Below are 20,019 nucleotides of genomic sequence, written 5' to 3'. Positions count from 1 at the left end.
TTAACTGATTGTTGGATTTGAGGTGGTGATGTATTTCTATCTTATGCTTTTCTAACATATGAAAGAAACCCTTTGCCCTTGAACATAAAAATGTGATGGAATTTTTTTAGTCTTTTTTGGCCCAGTTAGCATGTGCTTTGGCCCATAAGAGCCTATTTTTTTTTGCACATTGGTGATATTAAAAGCTGCTTTTTTAATAGGCTGATGGGCTTTCCGTCCAGCCGCAAGAAGTCTGGTGTCTAAAAGTTGTCACATGTAAATATGTTCCATTGGCTGCTAATATTAGATTTAAGTGCACAACAAATACTTTTGGATCACGTTTACTTTTTCTCATTAATAACCGATTTTCTGTTAGAAGTTTCTCTTCTATGGCCACATTTGCTTTTCCTTTGAGGTGAAAAGGAACCTGTTTCTTTAAAGTGTTTTAAAATAGCATTCACTGTTCCTAGTCCAACACCACACTCAGAAGTTATTTGTTGTTGTGTCATACTGATATGGTCAGGAAGAGAAAAAATTTTCAAATACTTTCTTGTTATGTCCGTTGTTATATATTCAAGACACATAAAACAAAAAATATGAAAATATGATTTTGTAATAAAAAATTTAATAAATTTTCACAGAAATTACAAATGAAAATTACTAAATAAACAAAGAACGATAACCTCACATTACACAGACAACTTTAAATATGGGTTTGGTCAAGCAGTGTAGCCACAACATAGAAGTAATCAAACAGTTCTCCATGTTCAGATTAATTTGCATGTTACTATATACAAACACCACATCACATTGAAAAATGAACTAGAGTAAGAACTTTCATTTTAAGAAAATAACTTTACAGTTCTTTAAAACTTTTATTTTCCAATTCTGAATGTTTTAATTATTCAGCTACTTCTTCATTACTACCTATATTTTGTACTTTTATCGTTTCATACTGTTATTTTAATGTTTAAACAAACCAATCAAATCACTACAAAAGTAATCTACATTATTGTTTTCTCTTTTCATGGAAATATTTTAGGGAAGGAAGATCATTTTATGTAATACTCACTAAATAAATCACTTACACTGTATATAAGACCTGCATATTTGTACAAAAATAAACAAGAGACATTTATTTGTAATAAAAGATTATTTAATCAGTTGTACAAAACCTTTTTTTAATACCTTACTACTTAATTAATTGCAGTCATACACTATTAATTTTAATAATAAAATATTAATTATAGTCATATATTAAAAAAAATAATAAACTCTTATGGTAATTTTTCAGCACAGTTCAACAGTCAGGATGTAGAGTATCGTACAGTGGTTGTAGATTGTATGTATACCTCTTTTTAAAAATTTCCCTTTTAATTTTTTGTATGGTGGTGTAATATTTAATTACAATTTTTTAATAAATTTTTTTAAAATTTCCAAAATTGGTACTTCATAAGGATGATTTTTTCTTTCTCTCTTTTTCAAAAAAATATAGTGAATTTCAGCGCTTTACAAGAGTGTTAAGTGAAGCATTTGTGAAAATATTGTGTCAGAATTATATTAGTTAAAATATTGCGTATAACTTTTTAAACACTTAATTTATGTATATTTATGCTTTATTTACTTTGATCAAGAAAAATTATTTTTTTATAAATTAAAAAATATAGTAAGCTCTAAATTAAAGCTTAAGCGGTGAACTGTATAATTTATTTAATACTTTGTTTTAAAGTGCAAATTTTATTAATGGTTTTTACTTCTGCTGGTGAATAATTTATGCATAATCAGCTATTAAGAAAATTATATACCGATAATATGTAAATATGCTTGCTTAATTTTCTTTTTCTATTCATAATTATTACTTTCGTAGTGTTATAAAAGCATATTAATAATATTATTATATTCATTGTATTTATATATGTAGTTGAATCTTTAATATAACTCGTCTCAAATAAACATGCTAATAATGTTTGAAATTCAAAAATATTAAAACTAGAAATTATTTGTTTTATTTCTGAAATAAGTGCAATATTATTGTGTGTAGTTTTTATGTTGATATTGTTTATTTTGTAATTACTTTGAGAAATTATGAACATACTAACCAGCCCTATTTTCTTTGACATTGCTGTATTTCTTTGACATTTTCCTGCTTCAGGCAAATTTTTCAAATTTAGGATTAAAATTAAAAATATAACATTTGCAGAAACCCTGGAAAAGATAGAGACCCATACAAGATGTCTTTTGGAAGGAGGGTCCATTTAATGAATTTATTTTTTTTTAATTTGCTGATAATCGAGTGATTATTACAGAGGATAGGTTTGATGTTTAATTTATGATCATAAAATTGATTAAGTAATATAAGAAATGGAAATTGTAAATTAGTGTGGATAAAACCTTGTAGGTTATGGTAGTTGATGGATACAGAAAGAATATTATTATTAATGAAGATATAAAAAGCTAGATATCATATGATAGGGGACTTCTTGAATATGGTTTAAAATGGGAGGAAAATTATCAAGATGCTTCATTCTGTGGTATGGAGCAAGAATACTGCTTAGTCTAAATTTCTTTACATCTTTCATTGTAAGTAATACATTGTATAATTGTGAAATATGAATCATCAGCAGCAGACTATGAAAAGAATCAAATAAATAGAGAATCAAGAATATGCCACATGATTCAGAATATGACATTACCTGACTCACAAATCTTCCAGTTATAGTTGCAGATTTCAGATAGATGATGAAAACATGGAAGATCCTGGTTGATTTGGATGTTATGAGGTAACAAAAAACAAAACTTGAAAGGAGAAATATCGATCAAGATAAATGATGTTTTGAAGTGCAGTAGGTGGTGAAAGTTGTAAAAAGCTGTAATAGTAATAATAATAATATCCCTTAATTTTGAAAGCTTGGTATACACAATTGATTTCAATAAAAGTATTTATTATAATTAAAATGTTATAATAATATTAATTTATAATATAAGAGGTTTGATAAAAAAAATAGCGGAATTTTTAAATCTCCCAGGCTGTATAAGTTCAGTTGTTACAGTTTGTTTTTTTTTGTAAACTTTTCCCTATACACTGGTAGCCATTCTGGATGCTTAGTTTATTGTTGGATGTTATAAAGGTTTTATGTGTTTTGGTATGGTTGGCTATTTTTAATGTGTGGAAAAAATGGAACAAAGAATTTACATTAAATTTTGCTTTAAGAATGGAATAAAGTGCTACACCACATTGGAAATGTTAAATGTTGCTTTTAGTGATTCTTGTATGAATAAAACAAGCGTTTAGAACTATTAGCATGGTACTAGGCTGACTGAAAACATTATCAGTTTAATATAGATGATATTTATAACCAAAAATACATACGATGCTATTTAATTAAAACTAGTTTAGTATCCCAGTTAATATTATTGTTTTAAATACTTTAAATAATTATTTTTTCTACTCACTTTATTTCCGTAGCTTGCAAATTCCAAAGTCGCTGCCATCAGTACATTCTAAAGAACTCGTCTCCAATTCTGAATTCACATTTTTCACAAAATTGTAGATGTCCACATCATATAAATGTTAAATCTTAAGTGTATTTTTTTTCAATGTTGAAAACATGCTTGCAGACATTGCTCCACTCAGCTTCAGACACTATGAAATTCCTTATCAGCTAACTTAAGAACATCCGACATATTAACAATTGTATTTCTTTTAGCTACTTGACCTTTCACTTGACTCCAAATCATTTCAATGGCATTTAGGTCAGGATAATAAGGTGACAACTGTAGAACTGAGTGACCATAATTTTTGAAAATATCATCTATTAGAAATTTCTTTTGATTTTCTTTGTGTAATTTTATATCATATAATTCAGTTTTCGTCATGGCAGAACAGTTAATTCGTTGTTCGGCTAACCATTTTATCATATAACATTTTAAGAGTTAGAATCTGGTTGCTTTTGTTATAGAATGTTGTGATACGATGTGTTATGTAGTACAATGACTGACCGAGGTGGCAAGTTAGAAGTATACTTCTCCTGTAACCATTTTGTGTCCTTTTCAGAATCCATCGATTTGTGATGAATCTCGTTTCTTATTTGACTCATACATAAGAAAAGCATTATTAATGAATCCTTTACTACAGTTGACATAAACAATTAACACTAATAGTAAGCCCTGGATGCTGGTGTTTTCAGTCCCTCATGAGGTTTGTTGTGTCTATCCACAATTTTGGTGTCGCATGACTATGAATGTAGGTTTCATTTGTGTATACAATCGGTCAGTCTTCCTTCTTCATGAAACAGGGAAATTTGTTATAGAAATTTCATTCTTTGCATTTTAATGTCATGCTGTTCTATCAGTATTTTCCAATCCCATTTTATGTAATATTCTGCTTAAAGGTCTTTCACTCCTTTTGAAATTAATTTCACTTTCGCAGGCTTTTTGCATAATTCTCTTCGCAGTAGGAATGCATTTTTTTGTTACATAAGATTTATTTATTTAATGCCTCAAAGCATCCATGTCAAATGAATCTAAATTGCACACAGTACTGCGGCGATTTTCATGTTTTCTCGGTGAAACGAACATGGATGGCTTCTCAGTTTCTTTTGATTTCCCTTATGCTATAATTCTTTGGACCGTTAGTCCAAAGACTAATGGTCCAATAATGAAAATTGATACTTTTGTCCGTTGAACAACCGTATTTAGCACTTCAGTTTTCCTCACTATTCCGATTCCAGCATTGTTTTGTAAAAAGGAATTGGAAACATTGAATACAATTTTCCTTGCCTGGAGACAATGTTCCTATAATAACCACTTCTAGAACATAATTACAAGCAGATGTATAACATATGATTCTTCACAGCACAATGATTAGAGTAGATTAAAAATAAGTAAATTAGATTCTTAAAATTGCATGTTGTGTTTACAATTCATAAATAGCACGTTAGTCATGTGTGATTCATGAATGATTCTACTATTAGTAGTTGCACCACTGGAAGTAGGCCTAGATCACATCAATATATAATTTAGAATAAAACTCAACAATCGCATATGCCACAGCAAGTTTATGAAACCTGTTTTTTATATATTTTCATACCACAAAAAAGATATAGCAAATATCATTTTTTTTTTTAGTTTGCTCATAACAGAGGCCAATACATGCAAAATGCTGATACATAGGCTTTCACTCCTGTGCCAATATATGTGTCAATACATCTACAAGTGGTACAAATTTTTGCAAGAGAACCATAATGATGTTGAAGATGATGAGTCTCTCGACGTCCCAGCATATCAACAACTGGTGACAACATCAAAAAAGTGACGAAAATGATTTGGACAATTACCAAACCTCTTTCAGTGGGGATTATAAGGATTACTAGCCAGAAGTTCTACGCCATTTGTGTGAAGCAATCTGAAAAAAAATGGCACAGATTTGTGGTGAAACAAATCATGGCGATTGCACCACAATAATGCACCTGCTCACACTTCACTGTGAGCCATAATTACCCATAATTCTTATTTTCCAAGTTGAAAAGAGCCAAAAAAGATAAAAAAGACAAAATAAATAAGAGATGAAAATAAATAAGAGATAAAAAGAGACAAAAGAGATAAAGACAGAATTGTTGAAGGCGCTAAACATCGTACTGGAAATTGTGTTCCTGAGATGCTTAGAAAATTGGAAAAAGTGATGGCACAAATGTATTATATCTGAAAAGGAGTACTTTGAAGGTGACAAAATCAATATTGATGAATAAAGAAATATTTTTTTGAGAAAAACTAAAATTCTTTCTTTTTTTTTTATCAAACCTTATAATATTAAAAATGTATATTTCATTTGTTTTATGTATTTTCTGATATGTATTTTCCATTTAATTTTATTAAGTGTTTCTTTAGGTGTAAAATTTACCAGATCTGTGGAACAGTGGTAAATGTATCTCAACAGATGCATTTACTGATTGATCTGGTGCAGTGAGACAGTGGACTATGCCTAGTTGAAGCCAGTAATAGTTAGATATGATACATTCTAAATCAAACATTTAAAAACTTTGTACAGTAATTTGAGTTTGTTTTCATTATAACATACCCCACTCGCCATCAACTTCTGCTGAGTCTGGTCTCTCATTTTCTGGTTCTTCAACTGGTGGTCGTTCAGGAGCTGCCAAGTCTGATGCAGCATCATTGTAATCACTATCATACATGGAATCTGATCCTTGTTGCTCCTGTAACAAGTTGTTACAATTAAAATTTGATTATCATTTTATAAATATTAGATGATATTGTTTAAAAATAATTATTAGGAATTTATTTTGTATATTTATATTGTATAGTTTATTTTGCTCTAAAGCTATGATCATTTTCCACAATTTATATAAATAAAAATAAAATAAAATATTTACTGTTTGAAACAACTTATTTATTATTGTTACATATAATTTATTTTATAATTTTTACTTTCAACTTAGCTTTCCCTATTACAATTTACATCCACTTTTTCTATTTTAATACTCCATTATTAGCTTGTTTCAGTTCCTAGATATTTATTTCATTTATTTTTTTGTTACATATTTTCTTGGAGTGAAAATGTCTGTTGAATAATTAATTATCAGTTTTTATCGACACAAATCTCATTGTTACATGCCATTACTTGAATGCAAGGAATAACAAAAAAAAAAAATCACCCAACTATAAATTGTTTCCTTACTATTTATTGTTTATTTTTAACCTTTTCTTACCCAGTTCTCTACATTTATTTCATATATTTATAAATAATAATTACAGTGGACTTCTAATGTTATCTCAACATCACTGGGTAACCGCTAATAGTGTTACCAGAAATCAGTCACTTTTTGCACAAAGGTCTATAACTGGTTGTTCAGCAGAGCCATATGCTCTGAATTTAATTGTCTTTACATTTACATTCCACTTTAATTACCATGAAACTTTCTGCTAAATAATTGTCATTGTTGTTTCATTCTGCTAGTATGATTGTAAACCTCAACCAGCATGTTAAAACTCAAAAGAGTAAGGGGTTGGATTCTCTCCTTTGCAGTAGTTGTCCTTAAACTTGCAAAAACTACTGCATATTTAAAAGAACAGAATTTGTATTTTGATGGAAGTAATCTACCTCTACAATTATTCAGTTTTTGAGATATCTACTTGTTACTACACGAGTCATTTTGTTTATTAAATGTTCATTACAAGAACTTTCAGGATAAATAGTGTAAAAAAACAAACTCTTAACTACATGCAGAATATATATTTTTTTATTAATTGTTAAACATTTTAAAAGTCTATATTTTAAAATAAGAAAAACATTGTATTAAATGAATAATTAACAAACCAAGCAATTATGAATACTACAAATTGTGATACGTATTAAATACTTTTAGTCAGATTTAATATATACAAGCATATTCATTTCAAAAAAGCATGATTATGACTGTGCTTATTTAGTGTATAATGATTGAATTGATGGTATGATTTTTACTAATGATTTTATTAATAAACTATTAAAAAAAAATAAATTAGGTTTGGACTACAGTGGTAGAACTATGTTATATGCACATGAATAATTATTTACTGCATTAATGTACAGGAAATTAAACGTATGAGTAGTGCATTTGATTTTTCTACAAAAAAAAATTGTAATTACTAAAACTACATAAAAGTAAATATTTACTAATACAGATGCAATCACTGGGACTAATCTACGTACTTAATCCTTAAAACAGCTGGATTAGCTAACACAAAAGACACAATATATTTTAATACAAAATTATTGATTGTGAATTTCAAAATAAATAATATATACAGTAAAAAACAGTACACAAGATATCTTAACTAGCTTACATTGCTTTGTGCATTGCATTTATATCTGCTATTTAATGTAATTATGTTTTTAAAAATTAATTATTAGCTAATTATGTTTTGTGATTCTGTGAATGTAATTACAAAAACTAATACTAAACTATTTTGTACATTAGTGAGATTGTTTTAAGTATGCACTTGAGTTAGTAATGCGGGAACTGAGCTGGTTGTGGTATATAGCAGTAGTTCCCAAACCTTTCTGAGTCGCGGCACCCTTTTTCAATTAAAATTTTTCTATGGTGCCAAACCCTATAAAAGTATGACTAATCATGAGTAAGAGATAAAAATAAATTAAACTCATGTATCTTCATTATTTTTTTACTTTATTAATATTAAATTAATAATTATAAATGTCTTAGTTCAATTAATTATGAAGCTTTTACAATGTTTTGTGGCGCTGGTGTGAAGAGGCTGTGGCTCCCCAGGGCACCATGGCGCACAGTTTGGTAATCACTGGTATATGGGGTAATGTAAATATATTTTTATTAGCTTCAGTTAGTAAGATATTTAGTTGTATCTCAAAAAGGAAGATTTTTGCTAATAAATTACCCACCATTCTTTTTCATTCATGAGTTGGCCTTAGTGATTACTTATTGAAGGCTGGCTTTGTAAAAGGTTTATTTTGTTTCAGGTTTATTGTGTTTTTTTTTTTTAATTTTATAAATAAACATTATTATTATGTTTGATGATTCATAACCATTAATCATATGCTAATTAATATCTATGTTGAGGAAAATAACCACCATAGCAGTCTGAAGGTGTGTTTTTAAAATACAGTTTAACTCTAATACCATATTTTCAATATTGTATATTATTGAATATAGGTATATGTTTGTTGTAGATATCTGAAAATAATCTTTAATTAAAAAAATTACTTTACATTATACATTTTTTTAAATTTTAAACTAATGAACAATATCTTTTATCTGGTAAACATTTTATGATATAAAGTTCCTTACAGTAGTAAGGGATTAAAGGAAAGATTCTGTGAATGTGAAGGTTTTCCATACACTTATACAAAATATGTAGGAAAAATATAAAAAATCTGCAATAATTTTCAGAAGTAATAGTGGACATAGAACTTTTCAATAATGTGATATTAGTTTAGATATATAATTTATTTTACAAATTATAAACAGTTTAATTATTTTTTGTTTCAAATAATGCTATAAACTTTATTTAATTGCCGTTATATTTTATTATTTATTTTTAAAATTACTTATGTACTAGACCCAATTGCAGTTACTGATCATGATAATGGGAAATGAATTTTGTAGTGTATAAAGAAATTCCAAACGTGACTGTGATTATAACCCAAAATTTTCTGATGAAAGATAGGTATGCTACCAAATTGTCACTGAGCTCATTGGAGGTTGCTATTCTACAGACTTTATAGGTATTTACTTGGGAAAATAACTTGTTTTATTATATTTTTTATTACTTCACAGAAAGATAATCAACACTTGTTTTGGTTATTAAATCTTGAAGAAGAAAAAAATTAGAAAAGTCTGTGCGTAAAATTGTAATAAACATCATATTTAAGCCACTCATGTTTAATTTGTTTTTTGTCAGTAATTTTACATTCACAAGTTCTTGTTTGTACTCTGTGCTTGTATATCCAAACTAGTATGTCAAAAACTTATTGTTCATTTTTCTTGTCTTTCATCCTATCACAGGATATCCTTCAGATACATTACAATTTTTAAATTTTCTTTTATTCGTTTATTAATGTAGGGATGACAGCATGGAATATTTAGCTAAAAAAAAGAATTGGGCAGAACTAACAGTTTTTTCACTTTTACTTTTGTTTGCCTTGTATTAGAATCCTGAAGTGTTTTGATAAACAGAGGAACTTTTTGATAATACATGAGGATATTTTTGCCTTTAAGAGTACTTTAAATAGGAAATGAAACTATTTGTGCTGTATGGTCTCAAGGAAAACTTACTTCATAAAATGGACTAAACTTTAGATATTCTGTCCCTTTTTTTTACAGTTATAAAATTCCCAAATAGTTTATATAAATCTTATTGTAAATGAAAAATTTAGAGGAAATGGAGTTTTAAATCAGTTATGTATCAAATTTTTTACTAAGTTTTATTAGTTAGATAAATTGTTTTTAATTTCTGGTATGAAGTCAGACATCATCTTTCAAATTGTAATTGGTTTATGTAAGAAGAGTTTTATGTAAGAAGTTGATCTACTAGGCACAATACATACCAGTATTTATTTACATATGTGACAGGTAAATGTGCTATGAAAAGCAGAAATATCTACAGAATGGCTGCTTGTAAATGAACTTTCCAATATGTAATGTGGGAATTATAAACCTAAAATGGATAATGGATGGAGGTGTCAGACATATGGAAAATGAGGAACCCTCAAAGGAAAATTTAGACTGATCAAGGACAAAATTAAACGGGCAAGTAAGGTGAATGGCGAAAATGAGAACACTTATAAAGGTGTATGAGATGTAAATGTGAGAAGGAGGTTAATTGGTAGTTGGTTGAAGGAGGGTGGAAGAGTACATACAGAAGAGAGGAGCGGAATGATGAAAGGGTATCGTAGAACAGAAGTTGAAGGGGGAGAGAAAGAGATGGAGAAACTTATTTATAAGCATAACCAGCCAGCAGCTAGAACTGCACATGATGATGATGACTGAAACTCTATGCGCGCACACACACACACACACATACACACACAGAGAGAGAGAGAGAGAGAGAGAGAACTTTTCTGCAAAAAATCATGTCTTAAAAAACAGCAATGTCTGTACTGGTAGGAATAAGGCAATTTTCATGTTGCACGAAGTTTTGAATGAAAAATATTTTTCTCTGTTTATACTGGCTTTGAACAAATTAGAGATTAGATTGTAATATCCCCTGTTTAACTGCAACTCTGTTCATCTCCACATCCAGATTATCAAAACTAATTTAACATTGGGATATTTTAGACCCATAATTTTTTTTTTAATTTCAGGACTTGATTTCTATAATTTTAACCTTACTTTCCTGTCTAGTGCTATAGCAGAGCTATAACTATAGAAGGGAAAGTACTGTAATCAGTCCAATTTGGGCATATGGAGTTTTCAGTTTTATGTTTTGACACCTAAGGAACCCAGAAAAACTGGATGTTCATATGTACGTGTGTGTGTGTTCTGTGTCGCACCCTAAACCACCTTATATCTCCACAATTACTCAACCAATTTTGACTAAACTTGTTCAGATTATTTCTTTACATGGAGCATTGATGCCAATAAATGTTCAACTTAATAGGTCAAGGAGTAAGGATGTAGAGCAAGGTCAACCTCAGTATCTCAAGATTTCATCTAATTAAAGTCTTATTTTTCTTAGGCACCCTTGTTAATTAAAAAATAGTATTTGCAAAAAAAATATTTTGCAAAATCTCACACCCACCCCAAAAAATGATCCAAATAAACTATCGACTAAATGGGTACTGCCTCAATAGTACCTTTTCTTATTACAAAAAGCGCTAGTGTGTAGCATTGACTTACAGCTGTTGTAGTCATCTGCTATGTTGTGACATTACAGGTAAGCAGTAAAATTAAATAAATGAAAATATTTAAAGTGTAAAATGTATTTAAAGTGGCCGCTAGTACCGCCACACCCACATGAATGAAATACAGTATGTGCGTGCGCTTAAGTTGAATTATTGAATTTAATAAACAAAAGATATTGCATTTAAATAAAATTATAAATATTTTACGTTAAGTTGTGTATGTAAGCCTACCATCAGAAAAAAATCGCGTAATGGAAAAGACCTACGACTGGGTTGTCAGCTTTTTTAGTTTATATTGATTGCACATACCAGAATAAATTTATTATTTTTTTACAAATTGGCATATTATATTATTCTTATTTACTCGTTAGTAAATTAAATTCTATAAATAATAGATTTGTGTCTATATAAATGTACTTTTGCAAATATGTAATGTATTTATCTCTAGTCCATTTTTTGTTTTGAAGAAACATCAGTGATAAATTTATCTTATTGTAAGAAAATTAGAATTTATTAATCATACATTTAACGGATTTCAAATAAATTTGCATTTTTTTCACTTCACATGTTTTTTACTTCAATAAGTTATGTGACATTTCCAGATTATTTGGACATTTGTATAGTTAGATCTTATCTTTTTTAAGCTAAAAACTTTGCTTTTGTAGCAAAAAACAAAGTATAGATGTTTCTTGCATATATAAAGAAAAGTTCTGATTAAGATGTGTAACAGTTGTTTTTTTAATATATGTTACATTTTTCATGTAAGGTTCTTGCATAAATCTTTGATATAAGCTTAGCTTACATTGAACTGTATAGAATATATCTTTTGGTAAATAATAATCATTAAATATCTCAGAATGTGCTATTATTTCATTATAAATTATTGCGTATTAATTTAAGAGAAGATTAGAATTTTTATTTAAGAAAATATTAAGAAACTAAATTGTTTTTTTTGTAGTTATAATATAATAATTGAGGTATATTACTTGAAGTTTTTGAGAAGTTATGTATTGTTCTATACACTTTTATTCTAAATACTTTGTAATGCTATAATAGAATGTTTTAATGTGAATTTAAATTGTAATGTACTATTCTAAAAAATGATGTGCTAAATATAAACTAGTAAAGCATTTTTTTTGTATAGAAAAATGATTATTCATAAAAAATATAAAATTTTATGTTTACCTTTCTTGTTAATCATTTTTTTAAAATAACAAAACGTTATGAATAATTAATAGATACATGCAAATAACTAAGCCAAAGATTTTAATAAGCTCTACTATGTAAGGGTGGGGTAAGATTACCCCCATTCCAGAAAGGTCAGTACGCACGGACATGGAGCTTGCTGAACGCGGCATATCTTGTATACTTAAGTTATCCACTTCTTGCATCCATTCGTCCACATTCACTGTAAATAAAATTAAAAACAATAAATCAGTATAACTTTATCCATTTTGAACATTATTAATATTTTTTTTTTTTTTTTACAAACAATTTAATATCAATTTAAAATATATATATATATGATTTTGTTTGTTCCGTAACTGTAATGATAGTTGGCTAACTGACATATATTACTGCCACTTCTGAAAATGGATTCATTTATCTCTGAACTAACTAGTATCCTATGTCATATATGTAAAAGCATGTCAGCATTCCAAACCCACCCACCATCAGATAATATTCAGCCCTACTAGTGGTGAGGATACAATTATCATGTTAACCATAGGGACTGTCTATTTGTCTGTATAGTGTAGTGAATATTATTATTTTCACAGAATGTAGCACTGACTGTTGTGTGTCCCTTGTTGGTGTTTCTTTTGGGTGTGCTGAATTTGTTGTTGATATTGATTGATGTAGAACTGCATATCAACACTTTATGAGAACTTAAATTCCTTTTCAAATCACAAATATTTGTGTTTAAATTAGATTGTTTGCTTAAAACTCAAGAACCACTGGACCAATCTAAATGTTTCTTTACCAATGTTTTTATCAAAATGTAAGGTTAGTTTCAGGTGTAAATTTATCCATATGAATACATTATTTTTTATGCATAACATTTAAATTGAATTTGTGTTGTATTTACATAATTTTCCATTTAATAATATTTTGAGTATAAGGATTGTTCTTCTACGGATATGAAATGTAGAAAAAAGGTTGAATTTTATTTATTTTTTATTTCATTTATTAAAATTTGCTCCTGATTTATATGGTATTTAACTGAAATTTTATTGTACCAATTTTTATAGGTAAGTGAGGTAAATGATTTACATAATTGTTCAAAGAATTATTGTTTGTGCGTTGAATATATATGAAAGTTGCTCTTTAATTCATTGCTAGGATGGATTTTATTTTTATGTTACCTCAGAGTGCAATATTAAACTAAAGCAAAATGGCTTTTTTCAGTAACTGTGTTTATTTCAGTTTGTTCCAATTATAATGTGTTTGCTTGTCCTACACATTTTATAGGGTTATGCACAGACAAGATATCCTATTTAACAAAACTTGAAAGAATAAAACTATTTTAACTGTTTCATGACTATTTGCACAAATGAAATCTTAACAATGCGTTATATTTCTTAAATTGAAATATTTACCAATGGGTCACCCTTTCTTGATGAAACATAAATTTTCAGCATCTACCTTTTTCAGGTTGCTTTTTTAAAAAAAATTAAAACCGCTCTAGTTTGTTTTGGTAATTTTTTTTTTAATTTGTATATTCAGTATGCAGTTTAGCAAAAAATTTCAAATGATATAACATCCTCATTTGAAATTTTAGACAGAGGTTCTTCTCCTATTTTGTGGGGATAGGTTTACTTGTTGTGAATTAATTTGAAAATAAAAAAGAGATTAAAATTAGAGAAAATAAAATGTAAAACAATTTTTCACACAATTTTTATTTTTTAATTTTGACTGAAGGTTTGTTTTCAGTTAATAACTATTTAATGTCTGAAAGAACAGTAGATAGTTTATTTTATTATTTTATAAAATATTTTGTTATTTATAATATTTTATAAATAAATTTATTTTGCTTATTTATAAAGTGGAGTGGATATTGCTTAAATATTCACTCCTTCTATACATCATGAGACCTTGTCAATGGTGAGGGGCTTGAGTGCTCAGTGGTACAAAGTAGCTGGACCGAAGGTGCAATCATATCGGAGAGGTATCTGTTGAGAGCCAGACTAAGGAATGATCCTGAAAGAGGGCAGCAATGGTTGCAAGTATTTCAGTAGTTGTTAAAGGCATAGATTAGGAGGACTTAAACAACGGCCATATCAACATCACCCAATCTTCTCAGTACTGCGCAGCTGAAAGCAATGGAAAACTACAGATGTTGTTTTTCCAAGAAAATGTAGCTCTATGCATTTTCATGTAACAAAGTTAGAGGGCCTTCCTTGGTAAAATATTCAGGAGGTAAACTAGTCCCCTGTTTGGATCTTGGGGTGGGGAGTACTAAGGAAGGGGTCACCAAAAAATTAAAAAAATAACATTCTACATCTCGGAGTGTAGAATGTTAGAAGTCTAAAAAAGGTTGGTAATTTAGAAGATTTAAAGAGGGAAATGAATAGGTTAAATGTAGATGTAGTAGGAATTAGTCTACTTAATTGTTATTACTCAGACCTCCGCAAGAGGTCTGAGGAATAACAATTAAGTAGAAAATATAGAAGAAGAATGGGAGAATGTTAAAAAGGAAATTCTTAAATCGGCAGAAATGAACTTAGGGAAAGAAATGGAACTGGTAGAAAACCTTGGATATCAGAGGATATATTGCAGCTGATGGATGAACATACAAAGTGTAAGAATGCTAGTGATGAAGAAATTAAAAAAAAGAACTATTGACAGTTAAGAAATATTATAAAAAGGAAGTTCAAATTAGCAAAAGAAGAGTGGATTAAAGAAAAGTGTTCAGAAGTGGAAAGAGAAATGAAAATTGGTAAAATAGATGGAGCATACAGGAAAGTTAAGGAGAATTTTGTTGTACATAAATTAAAATCTAATAATGTGTTAAAGATGGCGCACCAATTTATAATACAAAAGTAAAGGTGGGTGGAATATATTGAAGAGTTATATGGAGGAAATGAATTACTAACTGGTGTTATAGAGGAAGAAGAGAAAGTCAAAGAGAATGAAAAGGGAGATACAATGCTGAGATCTGAATTTAGTATAGCATTAAAAGATTTGAATGGCAGAAGGGCTGCTGGGATAGACGGGATACCTGCAGAATTACTGTGCAATGCAGATGAGGAAGCTGTAGATAGATTATACAAACTGGTGTGTAATATTTATGAAAAAGGGGAAGTTCCATCAGACTTCAAATAGAGTTTTATTGTCATGATACCAAAGAAAGTAGAAGCAGATAAATGTGAAGAATGACAGAACAATTAGCTTGACTATTCACACATCAAAAATCTTAATTAGAATTTTGTACAGAAGAATCGAGAGGAGAGTGGAAGTAGTGTTAGAAGAAGACCAATTTGGTTTCAGGAAAAATATAGTAACAGGGAAGCAATTTTAGCGCTCAGGTTAATAGTAGAAGGAATTTAAAAAAAAAAACAAACCAACATATATAGCATTTATTGACTTGGAAAAGACATATGATAATGTAGACTGGAATAAAATGTTCAGCATTTTTAAAAAAAAATTTAGGTTTCAAGTGTAGATATAGAACAATTACTAACTTTTACAGGAATCAAACTGCAACAGTTATAATCAAAGAACATAAGAAAGAAGCCATAATAAAAAAAGGCAGTCTGATAAGGATGTTCCCTATCCCCATTACTTTTTATCTTTACATAGAATTAGCTGTTAATGAAGTTAAAGAACAATTTAGATCTGGCGTAACAGTGCAAGGTGAAAAGACAAAGATGCTATGATTTGCTGATGATATAGTAATTCTAACTGAGAGTAAAAAAGATTTAGATGAAACAATGAATGGCATAGATGAAGTCCTATGCAAGAACTACCGCATGAAAATAAACAAGAACAAAAAAAAAGTTATGAAATGTAGTAGAAATAATGTAAATGGACTACTGAATATAAAAATAGGAAGAGAAAAGATTGTGGAGGTAGAAGAATTTTGTTATTTGGGAAGTAGAATTACTAAAGATGGACGAAACAGGAGCAATATAAAATGCCGAATAGCACAGGTGAAACAAGCTTTCAGTTAGAAATATAATTTGCTTACATCAAAAGTTATTAAACATCAGGAAAATATTTTTGAAAGTATATGTTTGGAGCAGAGCTTTATCTGGAAGTGAAACTTGGACGATCGGAAGAAAATGTTAGAAGTTTTTGAAATATACGGTATTATAGGAGAATGTTAAAAATCAAATGGGTGGATAAAGTGACAAATGAATAGGTGTTGCGACAAATTGATGAAGACAGAAGCATTTGGAAAAAACAGTTAAAAGAAAAGACAGTTGTATAGGCCACATATTAAGGCATCCTGGAATAGTCGTTTTGATATTGGAGGGACAGATAGATGGGAAAAGTTGTGCAGTCAGGCAACGCTTGGAATATGTAAAACAAACTGTTAGGGTTATAGGTTGTGGGTGTATACTGAAATGAAATGACTGGCACTAGATAGGGAATCTTGTAGAGTCTTGTAGATAGGGAATCTCTACTAGATTGTAGAATCTTGTAGGGAATCTTGACATCAAATCAGTCAAATGACTGAAGACCAAAAAAACGAAATCCATTTAAATTATGTACATCATGCTGATACATCAACAAGCTTACAAGGGATACAAAGCCTTTTATTTTATTTTACAGAATGTTATCTTTTGCTCTAGTAAAGGGAAAGTGTCAGATGTTATAATACTTTAATTTTTGAAAACATGTGAAAACTATTGACAATTAAATAAACTATTTGTAATATCATTAAATTAGTGAAAAGGTGTCTAAATTTTACGTTAGTCATGAAAAATTTGTGATTTTTTGTTTTTTTAAATAAAATAATTTAATTAGCGATTATAAACATTTTGGCATATTTGCTTATAAGTCTGTCATTACATGGTTGAAAACATTATATGATCTTTTGTATTAAAAGATTGTCCAAATCTTGTTTTGTAACTCTACTGTTGGTTTATGTGTCGTAATAAATTGAGGAAGATATGATTTCATCTTGGGAGTGTTTATAAGAAACTAATATTGACATAAGTAGCAGATTAAGGGGGGTTGAAAGTGAACATCACTTCTTATCTTAAGTATTTTTGTTGAATTATTTACTAATTCGTTACCCAAACGTTATATAATTATAGATATGAAGTGGCCAATTGAGAAAATGTAATCTTTACTTTTTAAGTTAAAAAATCTATTTATTGTTTTTAAATTTTCTTCTGATTGCACTTAAATTAGCCCATTTTACTTTCACTTTATAGCTATTTGTTGTTTTATTTTAACTCTGTAACTTTAGAGGAGTGTTCTTTTATTGAACAATGTATGTCATAAATAAGAGTTTCATTTTCAGATATAAGGGTATACAAATGAAAACTTCTACTTTGTGGTAAGTAATTTATTGCTCTCAGAGATGTTAGTAAGTATACAGAAAATTGTAATAATGGATGCTTCAATGTTGAAGATGAAAGTTGATGCAGTAACCAGTTGAAATGACCTCTCGTAAGTTTACTACACTATTTTTTTTTAAATTATGAAGGAGAAAAGTTGAGTAACTGTTAACTGGTTGATTGCTAATACACTCTAATGCATTTTTCTTCCATTATTAAGCCTGTCTAAAATTGATTAGAAACTGTTGAGGAAGGCAGAGTTAAGGTGTAATTATCTGCAGTGTGGGCAAAAAGTCTCTTTACATGTTAATAGCATAGTACAGTTAGATATGTAGATAAACATTGTTATGAATACAAAAAATAATATATTTCAACATTTATGTCTGGTTAGCATTAACCTTTATTTTGAATAACATTATTACATAGGTTCAAGGTTTATTTATTGGTTTAGAAAGAGTTCATTTGGCTGTGTGCGAACACTTAGAAGCAAAATGTAGTGTTGTTGAAGTGTAACGATGTCAGCTACTCCTCATGCTATTAATTCTGGAAGCAACCACGTGTTAATTATGTGAAGATAGCTGTGCTGGTTCTCAGAACCATCAGGGAAATATGGTCCAAGCAGGTGGTCTGCCGTTATCCCTGCCCAAATCATAACATGTGGCGGATTGCACTTGATTTCCTTATAAAAGAGCAGATTGTCTTATGCCCAAAAAAAGATGTTACAATTTTGTGAGCTACGATAAATCGCACACTTGTTAGAGAACATAACGGTTTTTTTATTCATTTGCATGTGGGAAGTATGCAAGCAGCATTTCATATGCATACACAAGTTCCAAGTCACAGTCACTCAACTTATTCACTGAGGATGGCCAAAAACATGAAACATTCAAGTGTTTCTGCATGCGGTTTCGCATAGTCAGTTGCGGGATGCCTAATTCTGCAGGCTGCTTACTGGTAGACTTCATTGGTGATTGTGTAATTGATTCTGACACAGTAACACAAGTTTCAGTGTGAGTCATAGGCCTACGAAACACTTCCCATCACAAAGGTTTTCTTCTCTCGTACGAATAACATTGGTCATGGTGGTGGCGGCAGTTTTCCAAATCGCACAGCGAAGTCTCTCAAAATGTCTGTCATCTTCTTTGTGTTCTGACGTTTGTGAACCCACACAAAAGCCACCAAATACCCCTCAACAGTGAAAGCACTTGTATCCACCATGGTTTAACTCAAGAGTGTCACATCTTTCCCACACTAACCAAAGTGACATGTACGACTCAGCTTATGGCAGGAAATAATAATAAAGAGTCAATCTGCTCAGCAATAGTAAAAAATTACTGTATTTTGTATTCATAACAATATTTAACTGTTCTATGCTATTAACATGTAAAGGGACTTTTCATCCACACTGTACCTGACTGAGTGCCCATTCAATCTACTTTAATGATTTAGTAAACATTAACAAAATTTATCCTGTCATGCACAGCATATTATTTTAATCTCAAATAAACTTGCAGAAGATGGATATGCAAAGGAATGAAATAATGAAAATCCAGGTGTAGCATTAGTCTCAATGTAAAGGTAAATAATCCTTACTGTTAGAATAAGGTGTTTGCAGTAAAACATGGAATGACAACATAATGTATTTAAGGATTAGTGTATTCCATTACATTTCCTATGTATGTAAAATAAATGTATCCTACCTATGTTTTGTTAAACAATAACACAGCATGTTTGAGGTTTCTGAACTTTTTTCAGGTGGATTTCATTAACATCACTGTTTCTGGATACATCATTATCCAGAAACATCACTATGTTTTGTTAAACAATAACACAGCATGTTTGAGGTTTCTGAACTTTTTTCAGGTGGATTTCATTAACATCACTGTTTCTGGATACATCATTAAAAAAGTTAGTAAAAATTAGCCAAAGGTTTTTGGAATAAAAAGTTCCATTAATTTGGAAACAAATCATTAATGGTAAATTTTTAATGTATTATGTTGTGCTGTTTAACAAAATTAATAAGTATATTTTATAGTAAGTTATGCATGCATAATGAAGTTGATCATGTTTTCATGCATGAATGAAACAAGTTAGTTGAAAAATAACTGGAAAAGTGAATGATAGAAATATGTTTCTTGATACCCATATCTTACTTTA

The 20,019-nt window shown here is 29.3% G+C and overlaps 1 protein-coding gene across 1 annotated transcript in view; it reads right to left on the bottom strand.

The window, feature by feature from the left end:
• Positions 1-20,019, bottom strand: part of nwk (FCH and double SH3 domains nervous wreck) — a 421,122-nt gene that overhangs the window by 38,961 nt on the left and 362,142 nt on the right. Inside the window, exons 13-14 of the mRNA XM_075374151.1 lie at positions 12,658-12,761; positions 6,056-6,191 (exon numbers count right to left, since the gene is read on the bottom strand). Of these exons, the coding sequence (XP_075230266.1) occupies positions 6,056-6,191; positions 12,658-12,761 (240 nt within the window). The remainder of the gene's footprint in view (positions 1-6,055; positions 6,192-12,657; positions 12,762-20,019) is intronic.

Source organism: Lycorma delicatula, chromosome 8 (genome assembly GCF_047948215.1).
Source record: "Lycorma delicatula isolate Av1 chromosome 8, ASM4794821v1, whole genome shotgun sequence".
Classification (NCBI taxonomy): Eukaryota; Metazoa; Arthropoda; class Insecta; order Hemiptera; family Fulgoridae; genus Lycorma; species Lycorma delicatula.
The sequence above is the reverse complement of the archived record's forward strand: the minus strand, read 5'-3'. Positions and strand labels throughout refer to the sequence as shown.